This window comes from Lepidothrix coronata, unplaced genomic scaffold (genome assembly GCF_001604755.1).
Source record: "Lepidothrix coronata isolate B3197 unplaced genomic scaffold, Lepidothrix_coronata-1.0 Scaffold202, whole genome shotgun sequence".
Taxonomy (NCBI): domain Eukaryota; kingdom Metazoa; phylum Chordata; class Aves; order Passeriformes; family Pipridae; genus Lepidothrix; species Lepidothrix coronata.
The window spans coordinates 1,116,166-1,130,250 of NW_016690382.1; the positions used below are offsets into that span (position 1 = coordinate 1,116,166).

General features: G+C 34.5%; 1 protein-coding gene across 1 annotated transcript in view; it reads left to right on the forward strand.

Annotated features, from left to right (window-relative positions):
* Positions 1-14,085, forward strand: part of ERC2 (ELKS/RAB6-interacting/CAST family member 2) — a 436,730-nt gene that overhangs the window by 295,750 nt on the left and 126,895 nt on the right. Inside the window, 1 exon segment of the mRNA XM_017832458.1 lies at positions 11,030-11,164. Within this exon segment, the coding sequence (XP_017687947.1) occupies positions 11,030-11,164 (135 nt within the window).

Below are 14,085 nucleotides of genomic sequence, written 5' to 3' on the forward strand. Positions count from 1 at the left end.
TAATATAGTTTGTGGCTTAGATAATGCTCCTAGCACCAAATATGTCATTGAATTCCCTTATCCAATTTTTCTGCTTTAGGTTTCTGGCCTTTGGGATTATCAAACGCATTGTAAACTACTATCAGGACATTGATTTTGAAGTAATTTGTTACAATTTTTACACTGCAAAAGAAAAAAGAGGCATCTTAGAGAAAGGAAATATAGTGCTTTTGTAAGGAAATGAGAACTTCTAGGATTTGTTTTAGGTAAAGCAATAGATAGACATATGTCTAAAGATTAAAATGTTAGTTCTATGAATGAGTTGAGCCATATTTTTATGGATTGTGACTGTGTGAGTGTAAGTAAAACTTCTGTTATTTCTAAGCTGGAAAAAGATAATTGTTTTTATCTCAAGTGCTGGCTTACTTTTGCAGGTTTCTCACGTTATATTTTGATAACCTAGGAAAATTTATTTCTATTACAGTGTATCCAGCTGTAACATTAGTAGTAATAATACTGACCTCTGTGTTGCAAACACATTCCCATAAGAAACAAACATGTTCAGTTGTCATGATTTAAATACAATTTAGCAGCTGCAATCTGTCAGTTAAATATTTATCGTTTACTGCTTTAAATAAATGGCAAGCATAGTAATGAACTCCCAGCAAAGCAACCACTGGAATTGCTTTGATTCATACACCAAATGCTGTGTTTTGAGAGCCGTAGAACTTTGTAGTAGGCTTTTAAGAAGCTTTCAGAAATAGAGCATTAAACAAAATCACCCTGTGGGCTTGGCTGAGTGATTACATAATATGTATAATCACCCTGGCCAAGATTCCTTTTGAGAATTCTGAGACAGCTATTTTTAGAGAAATTTGTATAGTGATGCAATTCTTCATGAAATAATTAGCTTAAAGCCCATTTTTAGAACGTCTCAAGAGATTTTGGTAAGAGCAGAAGACACTGCTAAGTTACTGATTCATTCTGAACTTGGATACTGCAAGCAAATTTCCCAGTTGTCTCTTTTCACTTTTAGGATATAGAGCCAAAAATGTAAGTGGAGTTGGCCAAAGTGCAAGGTCTTCTAACTCCTTGAGAGCATTTTATTTTTCTTCTCAAAACATGAAATTAGAAACCTTTCCAGCGTTTTCAGGACTGCAGGTGTACAGAATACTCTGGCCAGAGGCAAAGCTGGTGTTTGGCAGTCTTCTCCAGTCTGTTAGTTCACTGCTCTATATTTCATCATATGAATATATTGCTAGTGAAACAAAAAGGGTGAGAAACAATCCAGGAATTTAAAAAATGCGTGTAAGCACAGTTTCTCAGCAAACTAAAAACTCACAATATTTTCTCCTGCCTGCAATATGCAGAACTATTTCTTGCCAGTTACCATGTAAATATTTTAAAGAACTCTTTCAGCAGCAAAGGAATAAAATGGAATAGAAGGGCAAAATGTTGCATTACATATACTGTTCTAGTTAGGTACATCAGAAATAGTGCTACTGTGATATTATGGTGCTGATATCAAAGCTTCAAGAATAACAAAATACCCCACGTTGTATTTTCCCTGATAGATTAATTCAGCTGTATTGCACTGTGTATTTTATGATATTGAAAGTGTTTATATTACTCTATGAGAAAAAGGATATGATAAGAAGTTGTTGTGATTTGTGATTATTCTGGCAGCCCAAAACATTGTTCTGCAACACTGTGAATTACTTAATTGTATTTAAGCTCTCTATATGTTTAACAAGGGTGGGAACAAAAGTCTTGCAATGATTTCTTATGGTGTCTGTAGACATTATCATCTGTAGCAGTTGGGATCAGTAGCACTGTCCTGCTATTGTGTTGGTTCCTAATCATTATTGTTTAAATTTCTGATGTTGTTAAACCAAGTTAATCTTTCTGATTGCTTTGAATTTTACGGATGGCAATATTATAGGAACACATTGTTATTCTTGTTGTTATTATTATTATTTACACATATCTACTTCAGAAAGCTTTATGGTAGAGTTGAATCTTAAGTATTACTGCACGGCAAATAGAACCTGTGGTGTGAAGCCATTCACATGGGTACTTCAGACAGAATTGACCACTGTGCTGATTTTTCTCCTCTTCTATTTATACTGTTTATTATCACTCATAATACTGGTCTTGCTCAAGCTTTAAGTGACTTTGTACACAAGAGTAATCTGAGACCCTTAAGTTTTAGCTTTATTTTTGTTATGCTTATGCTACTCAAGTTCTTTGTTTATTTTGGACAGGTAAGAAAAGATGTTCTAATAACTTCATATATTGAACTCATATGAAGATAATCAGTCTGGTAATTTTTTTCTTTGAAAGTTCTCAGAAATCATAGTAAAATGGCTATTACTCTCTGATTTTAAATGTGGGTGTTTGGATCCCATTTATCTCAATACAAGCAGCCCATGCATTCAATGGCCTTACTATCTTAAAACTCCTTTTAGTATATGCCTTTCTATCGATTGGAAATATAATAATATTGAATTATATAATAGATATAATTAGGAATATTTCTGCATGTCTTAACATTGGGGTTTATTGTCTTAATTTTTAACCTGAGTTTTGAATTCTGTGTTTTTGAATGCGAGTCATTACAGTCTTTACAATTGAATTACATCTTGATTTTGCCAAGTACAAGCAGCTTAAACCCAGTGCAGACAATCACTCACTGTAGGGGTGAAAGGGCAGAATGGGACTTCCTATAGCTTAATGCAGCAGGGTCCATATGGCAAAGGTAGGAAAGAGAATGTGTGTGCTTAGCTAACAGTCCTTTCCTAAACAAACTATTGATTCAAAAGACATATTCTGTCTTGGAAAAATACTGAAAATTTTGGCAGTGCTCACTTAGCACTTTTCATGCATTCTGAGTAAGATTTGACAATTTATGCTCTAACAGTTGAAGGACCGGAGTCATAGTTAGATATGGCATCACTTTTTCCTCCTTATGCTCTCAGGAATCCAAATTCTTTTGGATGGTATTTTCACACAAATATTTTCCAATAAGAGGGGCTTTTTTTGCCTTATAGCTTATAGCAGTCAGCCCCTGAAGGCACCACAGGCTTGGTACATAAATCCTTTCCTGCTTTAAAATCCATTTCTGTTTGAAAAACACTCTGAAGAGAGGACGTTCTTGAAGAATCTGTATCAGAGCTTAAGCATGGCCATGTCTCATGGCAGCCTTTTTCACTGGTGATAATCTCATTGCAAACTTATCCTAGAACTTCTCAATAGCTATATTGTCATAATGCCCTTTGTTCAGACAAATGGTTGAACTCCACTGAGACTGAAAATCTTAGATGGAAGAAGTGGGTAATGCAGATATCAAATAATGTATATATTAACACTGGAACTTTTTAAATTTTGGATCTGGCTTCCTTGGTAGGTAAAAATGGGTATTGAGTATCTCAAATAAGGACAATGAATATCTCCATTATAATGGGTTTGCTCCAGGAGACATTTTTGAAACAAATCCTTGAGTTCTACTACAGTGTACCCCATGATATTAAGGCTAAATATAGTTGAACACTTGATCTCAAATATAGTGCTAAGTAGCCAGTTATTAAAAAAAAATATTGTAAGTATTGGGTGTCAGATTTTTCTGCTGCTGTAATGATGGATAAAGCTTGTAACTTCTACAAACTAGCATAAAAAGGAAATTAGTTTTAAGTAAAGTGTCTCTATAGAGCATATCAAGACAGTGGTGTGGTGTTACCTCCATTTCAGTCTATATTCCTATATACCATCCATGTGTTGAAATTTACGTTCTATTTATCAATTTTTATTGCATGCAATGGAAGAAATGTAGTATTTGCAACTTAAGATATATTTTGTATATGATACAAATGAGAGACCTGGGCTTGGTACTGAAATTGCAAAAATTGCAGCTGAAATGAACAATTCAGACACTAAAAATGCTAAAAAAACAACCAGTGCTGCTAACCTGAGATTTGCAGTTTCAAAGGTTTTATTTAGCTGCTGAAGTTTCTGATTCATGTCTGGTTTAAAATAATTATTATGGGGAAGTATCTTTTTAATGAGTTATTTCCTGTTGTAAAAGGGAAAAAAAGAGAACTTGACTTCTTCCGTTGCTTGTCTGCATTTAGTGGGACCTGGCCTGAGATGTCCTCAGGCAGCTACTGTTTCAGAGCTTTAATTATGCTTTTTAACCCACTTCTTTGTGTCTATGTTCTTACATACTTCTGTGTAATTACCAAGTTTAGTAGTAGGACTGAGACAAATACCTTTAGCATGACTTTAGCCTGTACATTACTGAGTATGCTGTATTATTAAAGATATTTCCTGTGCTTCAAGCCATACTTTTAGTTCACAGAACTTTAACATGCTTGAAAAACACAAACTCTAAATGCAGAAAATGCAGCTAAAAAGTCACGGGCCATGTTCATATCAACATAAGTTTGTTTAATCACAAGTGTCAGGAAAGTTGAAATTTGGCCTTAGTGCTTTAGAAAGGTGTCTTGGCACTTGGAACTGCTGCCTGTCTCCGTCTGCCAAGTGTCCAATATCCCTGCTGGTGTGTTTGTGAGACTATTGTCCCTCAGCTGGTGAAGAGGGAGACTTACTGTGAGCTTTTAACTTCTAACAGGGTAAGTCAGGTACATTTTGTAATCTTGCAAAGCAACAGGTGTAATGGTTGTTCATATCAGTTAGTATTCTAATTAAAAAAAAATTGAAATATCTGTAAAGCTTCTGTGCTCATGTTCAACGCTAAATTATCAGATCCAAGTCTTTGAGAAGATCTACGTTGGAAACTGCCTTGCACTGCTGCACAGGAGTCAGTGTCTAATTTGACAAGCAATTGATTTTGTGTTTCACCTGTGAGGAATGTTGGATTTAATGAAAAATTGGAAAATACTCAGTACCATTTCTGAATCCCTATTCTCTGTCCTGTGAGAGCAGACAGAGGCTGAAGGTCAACTGTTATGGTTACATCCATGTTACAGATGATAAGAATTGTGAGATTTTAATGTAAAAACATCATGTGAATTAAGTTTAGTATATAACTAAATATAGATGTGAAAAAGAAAAAATTATATACTTTCTCAGCATAAAACCTTTACTGTGTTCCTTATATCATGTGGAACAGTCTTATCATTAATGTGGTAAAAAATAAAAAGAGTTAAATGCCAAGTAGCCAAACTTTTCTCCAGTAAGTTGTCATGCACACTTTCAGCCTGCATGCATCCTGTCTCTCACACTTTCCAAGACAAGTCGTACATTATAACAGGAAAAGAAAAACATGCTTATTAGCCCATTTGGAATTTTAGCAGGGAAAAATTTGTGGTTTTCAATGGAGGCAGGAAACAAAGCAGCAAACCCCATGTTAAAATGTACTTAAGAGTAAGAATGTAAGACCAGATTACATTACAGGGATGTTATAAAAAGAAAAAACGTAATTAAAGGACTCAGTAAAACGTAAGTCTACCCCATAGTGATGCATTTCAACACCCATACAGTTATGATTATGATAGTTATTTAGCATTTGAAGTTCCTGCTTAGTTAACACACTGTAATGTTTTCAGTTACTGATGAGTACTTGCAAACTTAGAGTCTTCGTTACTTCATTTTTTTTCTATTGGAATTTTCTTGGTGTCTAAAACCTCACTGCATAAGCAACAAAAAAACCTGAAATGAATATTACTGTATGTTTCTAAACACTGAAGACAAAAGTACGATTTATTCTGGAAATAATTAGCATGGTGTTGTTATTATCATGCTGTTAAAAGTGATCTGGATAATTAGGGTAAAGTAATACAATCTCTAGAATACTCTAAAATATACTGAAGTTCACTTCTTCCATGCAGCTTCTGATATTGGCAAAAGATCCTTCAGAGCAATAACTGATCTTTTGGCTTGTGGAAAAACAACACTTCTGTCAAAACCATACTTGGTGGGTATGTTTTAACAATTTGTTTCAACAAGTGTGCTCCCATTAAAAAGAGAGCAGTCTCAAGGTTTGGCTTTTTAACAGTAATGGCCTTAGAATATTCCTTTCTGCTTCAGCTAGGTAATTAGTGAACCAGTGCCCCAAAATCCCTAAGTATATCAAGAAGTTAAAAAAAATTTAAACTGGAACTTTGTGGAAGAATCTCTCTTAAGTCTCTTCTCTAGGTGGCAAATTAATCACACTATTTGGCTTATTATCAAATCACTTATGTGGGGTGCAGGTATCTCTATAAACTTGAGATGCAGCAGTAGAAATTATAAGAAATTCTTCCCTTGTCTTCCGATGATAACAGTTTTCAAAGAATGTGTAAAAATATTGTTCTAACATGAAAACTGATTTTATTTGTAGAGAGTAAGTACAGAGCTGACTTAGTAGGCAAACATTTTGTTAACTCTCAGTTAATGGAATTCAAGCCTGAAGCACTGGATTCATATTGGAAAACCAATTGCAGTTGCACATGTTTTCATTAAATCCAGGTTAATTCACTAAATTTATGCAACTTCTGGATAAACTTGTTAAACTATATAGTGTTTCACTATATGTGAAACACACAGGTTTTTTAGACAATTACCTTTTTATGTTTTCTAAGATATTGTTTTAGGAGAAAAAAAAAAAACTCAGATAAAATAATTTATTATTAAAAATCATGAATGTTAGAACTAAAGCCTGCCACATGAAGTTCTCAGAGTGTTTTGTGGAAAGAGTAGAATGTTTATTTTCAAACACTGAGATTGCAAGACACAGAGTTTCTGTGTCATTGAACAAAAGAAGCAATTGCAGAATCAATTGCAGAAGGTGGGACTCCAGATTTTAAATTCTGTTCTTTAACAATTAGACCTCAGGATAGCTCCAGGATAGCTTGCAGGCCTCCTTCTCCAGTTATGTAGGGAAAAATCCTACTCTATTGAAAGTGAATATTCTAGAAATATTTCAAATTCCATTTAGTGAAGAGAGACTGAGAAGAAAATCCAAAGGAAAGTAATAGCTATTGAATTGTATTACACCTATATCCCAGAGCAACAGATCTTACTATTTTTCCTCATTTGAACCTCGTTCATGAGAGTTTTGTTGTTAACTTGATCCAGATGACAGATCAAAGCATAGTTCCCTATTGCCACCTTGCTAAAATATTTTTTAAAAGACAGTTTTAATATTATAGTTTTACAGTTACAGATTGCTGTTAAGCTATTTAGTCTGTTACCAGTCAATCAAAGACTTTCATTTCACTTCAGTATATCCTTACTTAAACTCAACAGAATTTTAGGAGGACAAGAAATATCTGTCAGTTTTCTTACAGTGCTAGATCATAAATTCTTTGGTAAGTGGGTTAAAAATTCAGTTACACATACCATTCATGGCCTTGACAGCTTAGCAAATAGTGATATTGAATGATCAAAGACGACTGTTTCAAACCCTAAGGGTTATTATACCTGTGCACCTACATTTAGGCTGCTTTTAATTCCTTGATCATTCCTTTATTTCAAAATGGATGCAGTATTTATTGAATGTAGTCAATCAATTGAAAGGAGAAAAATCTGAGGACATTGTTTAAGCTTGAACTAATAAGGCTATACATGGTCTGTAGGAGATGCAGTTAATTAATTGTTGCATTTTACAAGTTAACATGTTTTTCTTCTCTAGTATAAATCAAAATTAAAACCTGCTCCTTCTCAGGTGTGGGCCTGTTGTTCACCAGGCATTTTCAAAAAAAAAAAATTATTGTCAGAGGTGTAGCTATGTAAATTCTGGGAAACCCTGTTTTCGAGTTTGAAAGGAAAATGTGAATAAAAGTTTGACCTATAACTATTTCAGATTAGGAGTGCAGGATGGCACGTGATGCACATTAGATACTGTGCAGTTTAAATGCATGTACGATCATCACTCTAATTTTCATTAATTGTGTATTTTGAGAACCCACTTTCCAGACCATCCAGAAAAGTCATATGGAATATTAGATATTGTTGTGCTTTCAAAAGTAATATAAGAAAAGATGCTGGATGTTCTTGAATAGGAAATTTTCAGGTATGCCAGGGATGTTGCAGGAAATGATGACGTTGCCAAGTCAGTACATGGTATTTTCCCCTGACAGACAGTACTGAGGCAGTCCCTGAATGTGTTGATGTAGACCCAGACCATGAGGATTTACTATCTGTCTGATAAAGCACCTTTCTGTGTGTCTATGTATGTGCTTGTATGTAGGTGTAGGGGTGTGAAGCCCTGGGGTCCTGAACAAATTCCCAATGTGGTTAATTAATTTCTTCCTCAAGTAAAAATATAACTGGCATTTCAAAGCCTACTAAAGATTAAAAGTTAGCAAGGGGAGCAAACAGAAGTAATGTTACAGATTTTTGTTTAGGAGGATGTGAAAAGGATTGTATTGTTCCTCAGAACGGTTTTATTTTCTATTTTTCTTCTTCCAGAAATCCTCCTGTGCATCCTCTTCAAAAACCCTGCTTTTAAAAGTTTGAAATCATACCGTGTTTGTACTTCTTAGGTCAAAGCTAAGCATGCCTGGAAAATGCAGTTCAGTGTGGAAGTACAGTGCTCTGGCAGTAGCTGAAACAAAGGCAAACAGAACCTCAAAATCGTTTTTGTTATCATTGTGAAGAGCTAAAAAATAAAACCAAAAAGCTTTAAAAAGTAATATTTTGGGAAGTATTTAGAATAATTTTAAAAAATTAATGACAGTCACAAGTCATGTAAAAGTTTGGATGGTTCGATGGTCTCTTGGGTGGAAAAGAAGTTCTCATTTCACATTTCTCATATATTTTGCTTCCAGAACAGACAGACTAAAAGAGGGCTACTAGAGCATTAACATTTCTTTGTGCACATTTTACTGCAATCTGGCATCCAAAAGGAAGAAACATTAGAAGTAGTTTATTTATATTTCAGCACCAAATTAGAAAGATGACATCATTCATTTACAGTTCTTATCCCATGACACGTCTAATCCCCAACACCTCATTACAGAGGACACTTTTAGGATTGCATATATCATCTTGTTTAACTTTTACATTCTTTTATGGAATACAGTTGAAAGGTAGGAAATTTAAGGCTGTTCATTGATAAGAAAATAAACTAATAAAATGTTAGGAGCTTCCCTAAAGAGGCAGGGTATTACAGTGTTTACAGTAAGTGGCTTATTATTTGTCTATTAATTCTCCATCTTTTCCACTCTTTTGTTCAAAAGGCCTTCCTCTTTCGATCTAAAGACAAAAGGACCAGCTATGATGGTTCAGATCGAGATGTTCTTTTTAGAAATACTGGTAGAAAGTCATAGCTGAAATTCATACAGCTGTATGCTTCCATCTTCTTGTTTGGGGGGGAGAAAACAAACTGTTCAGATTCCTCTTGTTCTGTAGCACACTGAGAACATGTTGTTCCAGTGCTATGGAGATGCTCAGAAATTCCGATGGTGCACATCTGAGCTGTGATTTTTTTCTGTATCTTGTTGTTGTGGATGCCTTAAGGATTTGGTTTTGGGTTGGTTGGTTTAATTCTACTTGAACTGAGTACAGATCCCCTCCTGTAAAGTAGTATTCTATGATCCTTCTAATGGACGTCACATGAAGTGCTTGAGAAGCATTGTGACAACTGGAAAAAAATTAATTACTGAAAAGACACATTTCCTGTGATTCTGTGGTTAATAGTTTTCCTTGCATTAGATTTAGTTAAGTTCAAATATTATGTAATATGAATATTTAGTTTGCCTTTTTTTTCCCAAATACCTTTTCAACTTTAGCAAAAAAACATTAAAATTGGGAAATTTACTAGCAATTGCTGAGTTTTACATTTCTATTAAAATATACCTACCAGTGAAATTTTCCAAACAGAGATTTGATATAGGATTGATCTCATAGGAAAATCAAATTACAGTAGTCCTGGAAGTAAATTTACCAGATACTAGCTATGGGCACTTTGAATTGAGAGCCAGTTAGACCTGTTAATAAAGGAACATACCCAAACAAATGAGTTGTATTTAAATTAATCTGCTTAAGAATCATTAGTTTGAGCAAAGTCCTGGGCTAGTGTATTTAACCAGCATCCTCATCCGGGTTTCTGTACATCGTGCATGACATTAAGTGTGTTAAGATTGCTATCTTTCCTTCAGTTAACTGTGTGATAATAATTGTATATGTCTCCAGTTGATTATTTTTATTTTGGAAGAGGTTTTTGAGAGTTGACAGCATTTTCTTCTGGGCTTCGTTAGTGCAAAATTAAGTAAAACTTGATTGCGGTTTAATAGGTTTGCCTGTGACAGTCTTCAGTCCTACTAACACAAAAAAATAAGGACTGTATCCACTGGTATCAGACAATTGGTAGTAAGATATTTTTGGTGTTATGAGCAAGGTTTGAATTATTCTGGTCCATGTATTTCATGGTATGGAATAATTGTAACAGTGATAAAGAGCAGCGATGTATCTTGCTATCTCATGGTGACATAGATTTTATTATCTGTACACAACTGTAGCTGAAGTGTTGATCTCTTTTTCAAGATCTGTATCTAAGACTTACTTCCATTCAGTAATGTGTAATTTCTCTGAGTGCCTGTGTGTCTATCAGTTAGTTTTCAGATTCATTTTCCTTGCAGTTTAGCGGGGCGGTCCTGGTGTACAATTAAAATAAGTAAGCCAAAGTAGAACTTCTAGCATAACTGTTTATGATTGTTGTATACGAGCTAACTGTAAATATTTGAAGTACACTTAATATTCCTTTCAGCGAGATTTAAAATGTTAATTACTAGGACATAATATTAGACTGCAAAAAATTGGAAACTGTTGTAAATAAATTTAGAAAAGCTGAATGTTTTTCATGCTTCAGATGCAACATCCTTGATCGTTTACTTTTCTGAATTTTTTATGCAATTCTACAGATGTAAAAGCTGAAACAGAGGATGTATTCACATACTTTATTTTTCTATTTCTGTTCCCTTTTCTTTGTGAGCCAGCATGCTGGACTTTTAAAAAAAAGGAGAGCCAAGATCTTCCTAAAACTCTGACTCCCGTTAGAATAATATGTGCCAATATGTAATAGAATTGTCTTACTTTACATCTTAAACAGACACAAAACAGAATGAAACTGATGGCAGATAACTATGATGATGACCATCACCACTACCACCACCATCACCACCACCACCATCATCGATCTCCTGGGAGGCCACAACACTCCAACCACAGACCCTCTCCAGATCAGGTTGGTCACCTCGTTTTTCGCTTTTTGCTTTTATAATTTTGTTATTTTGCTCTCTCAAGATAAAATAAATTTTCCAAAGAATTCATAAGCAAGTGATGTGTTCTTTGAACTGAAACTATTTATTTATTTATTCTGGTATTTATTTACATCCCTGAAATAGTTTGAAATTTTGGCTTTTTGTCTGGTGCCTTATTTATCTGCACTAGGAAAAACAGTCTATATACACAAGTAACTAATTTTCAGACGGTGAACCCTGAAGAAAAATTAAGCATTGCTTTTGTATGAAAAGTCATTGTTTGATACTAAAATAGGTTATAAGTTCATGATGTCTGGGTAGAAGTAAAAGGGAAAAACGTTGATGAAGTTATTATGGGAACGTATGATAGACTACTTAATTGGGAAGAGGAAGCAAAGAAGCTAAAGATGCTTTTTTTTGGAATGACCAATAGAATTGTACTGAAGACAGAAACTGGTAGGTATGAGAAAATTCAATTTCTTGGATAGCAACTCAAAAATAAAAAACAACCCCAAAACCTGAACAACACAACACAGAATTGTTTGAATTCTTGGAACATTCTAAGAAAAATTTTTCTGTCAGAAAGGGGAGAAGGGTATTAAGGACTTGCTGTCTCGGTTTAGTTCTGTTTCTGATTAACAAAGATAAGCTGGCTGAGTTTATAAAAGAAGGAAAAGTTATCTGGAAATGTCTGTGAATTAAAAAAAAGTTTTGACTTTATGCAAGGAATAGAATGAAAAAACAGAATGAAGAGAAGTGAAAAAACAGGTAACAACCACTGCAGTGTTACTGAAACTCAGACATTGGTTTCAACTACTTCAAGAAATCTGAACCTGTGAAAAAAACTTGAGGGACAAGACGATATAAGAGAACAAACATTTAGTCAAGAAGGTGCTTTTCAATGCATGGTAACAGGTTAATCAGGGAAAAGAATGGATAAGAAGCATCACGAAAGTCTGTATCAGAACATCTTCAAGAACATAAAGGCATTATATGAATGATGGAAATAGGTACATGATTAAAGATAGAGCACATACAATACTAGCTATTTTACTAGTACTCTCAGTTTTACTCTGAATTATTTAGGATTATGCTGAACAATCTCATGCAGGATATAGGAGATCCTTGGAGCCTCAAGGAAGGCAAAGCTCTTCTCATCTTTATAAATAAAACATATGGGGATTTATGAATCGCTTTATTTTAGACCCTGGAAAGTTGGAACAAATTATTTTTAATCACTGAATCAATAGAAAGCCAGTAATCTCTTTATTGTTCATTTTCAGTAGCTTGATGTGTGTATCAGACTATCTGTCCATCTCAGTGGATATCAGCCCACTTTGTACTTGCTTGGTCCTTCCTTTTCATCATCATCAACTGGTGCTTCCTATCCTAGACCAGATAAACTATTTCTTTGCCTTACATTCTTTAAGATAAGAGGTCATTTATCACTACTCACTTTATTCCTGCACTTTTCCCAGGTGACGGTTTTGGACCACTCTCTAAAACAGAATGCAGGTCTAGCATTCCCATCCTCTTATTTATTATGCTTCTATTTGTCAAGGAGAGTTATGTCAAGCAAATGTAATTTCCTTTGATAAGGTTTTGTGGCTAAAGAAGAAAGTGGTAGCTGCGACATACTTTAAATTCATAATGCCTTTAACACTGTCGCACCATATATTTGTAATATACAAATAAATACATAATTTTGTAATATAATTAACAAGTAATGTGAAATGAATTACAGTAATAAAAGCTGTAACTGTAAAAAATATTTTTATTTAAATAATTACAAAATCATCGTGATATGGGTGAGCAGCTGATACAAACAGTGTGGCACAGACAAATTTTCTGTTGCTCGTTGTCAGACAGGGGGGGCCAGTTACAGCAGGATTCTGTCCTTTATTTGCTTCCATGGAGTATTGTTTTAGAGATTATTTCAGTGATGAAATAGAAAAACCATTAATATTGTTGATCTTGGATCAAGCTGTAAGAAGCTCCAAGCATAGTAGAAGCGGTAAAACTCTCAAAAAGTTCCTCCAGTCATGATAAACTGGAGAAAATCTAGAATCAGTAATTTGAAATTTGGTAAAGACAAGTCCCTTTACAAGGGAGAAGTCACATGCACTGATGAGGTAATAGCATGGAAAAAGGAATCTAAACTGCACAATGGAATACCATTGCAATGAATTTGGATCTAATTCTGGGATAGGTATAATGCTGGAAAAGAAGCAGGAAGCAATTATTTTGTTCCTTTGAGCACTGGTGAGACCTCATCTGAAAAGCTGTATACAGTTTTGATCACCATGCTTTAAGGAACACAGACAAATTAGAAAGGGACAAAAGGAGAGCAACAAGAATGATAGGAGTTTTAGAGAACATGACCTGTGAGGAAGGCTTAAAGAACATGGTTTGTTTAGTCTAGAAAGAACCAAAAGGGAGACATAAGTCTTCTAATACATAAAATGTTGTTATAAAGGAGACGATGATCAATTGTATTCCAGTGCCCAGTGGAGAAAGAGTAGGAGCAGTAAATTTAATTTTGCCAAGAATAACTAGGTTAGTTATTAAAAAGAAAACTTTTTCACTTTGAGTCTAATGAATCTGTAAGTGGAAACAAACTGTGGACATTCTTTCATATACATGTAATGGAAGGTCTTTTCTTGAAGATTTTTAAGAACAGGTTAGATGAATATAGCTTTATTTCACCTCGTGTTGGACTTGGAATAGGTGTTCTCCTGAAGTGCTCCCTAAGTTTCCACACTCTCTGTGAACAATTAGCCCAGCATATGTTTACTTGCAAAGCAAGCAAATAGGAGATCCATTGCAAAATCCTTGCTGAAATAACCTTTGAGAACAGCACAGACAAAGATAATCATGAGTGAACTTTGGTCATTGCTTTATCTTA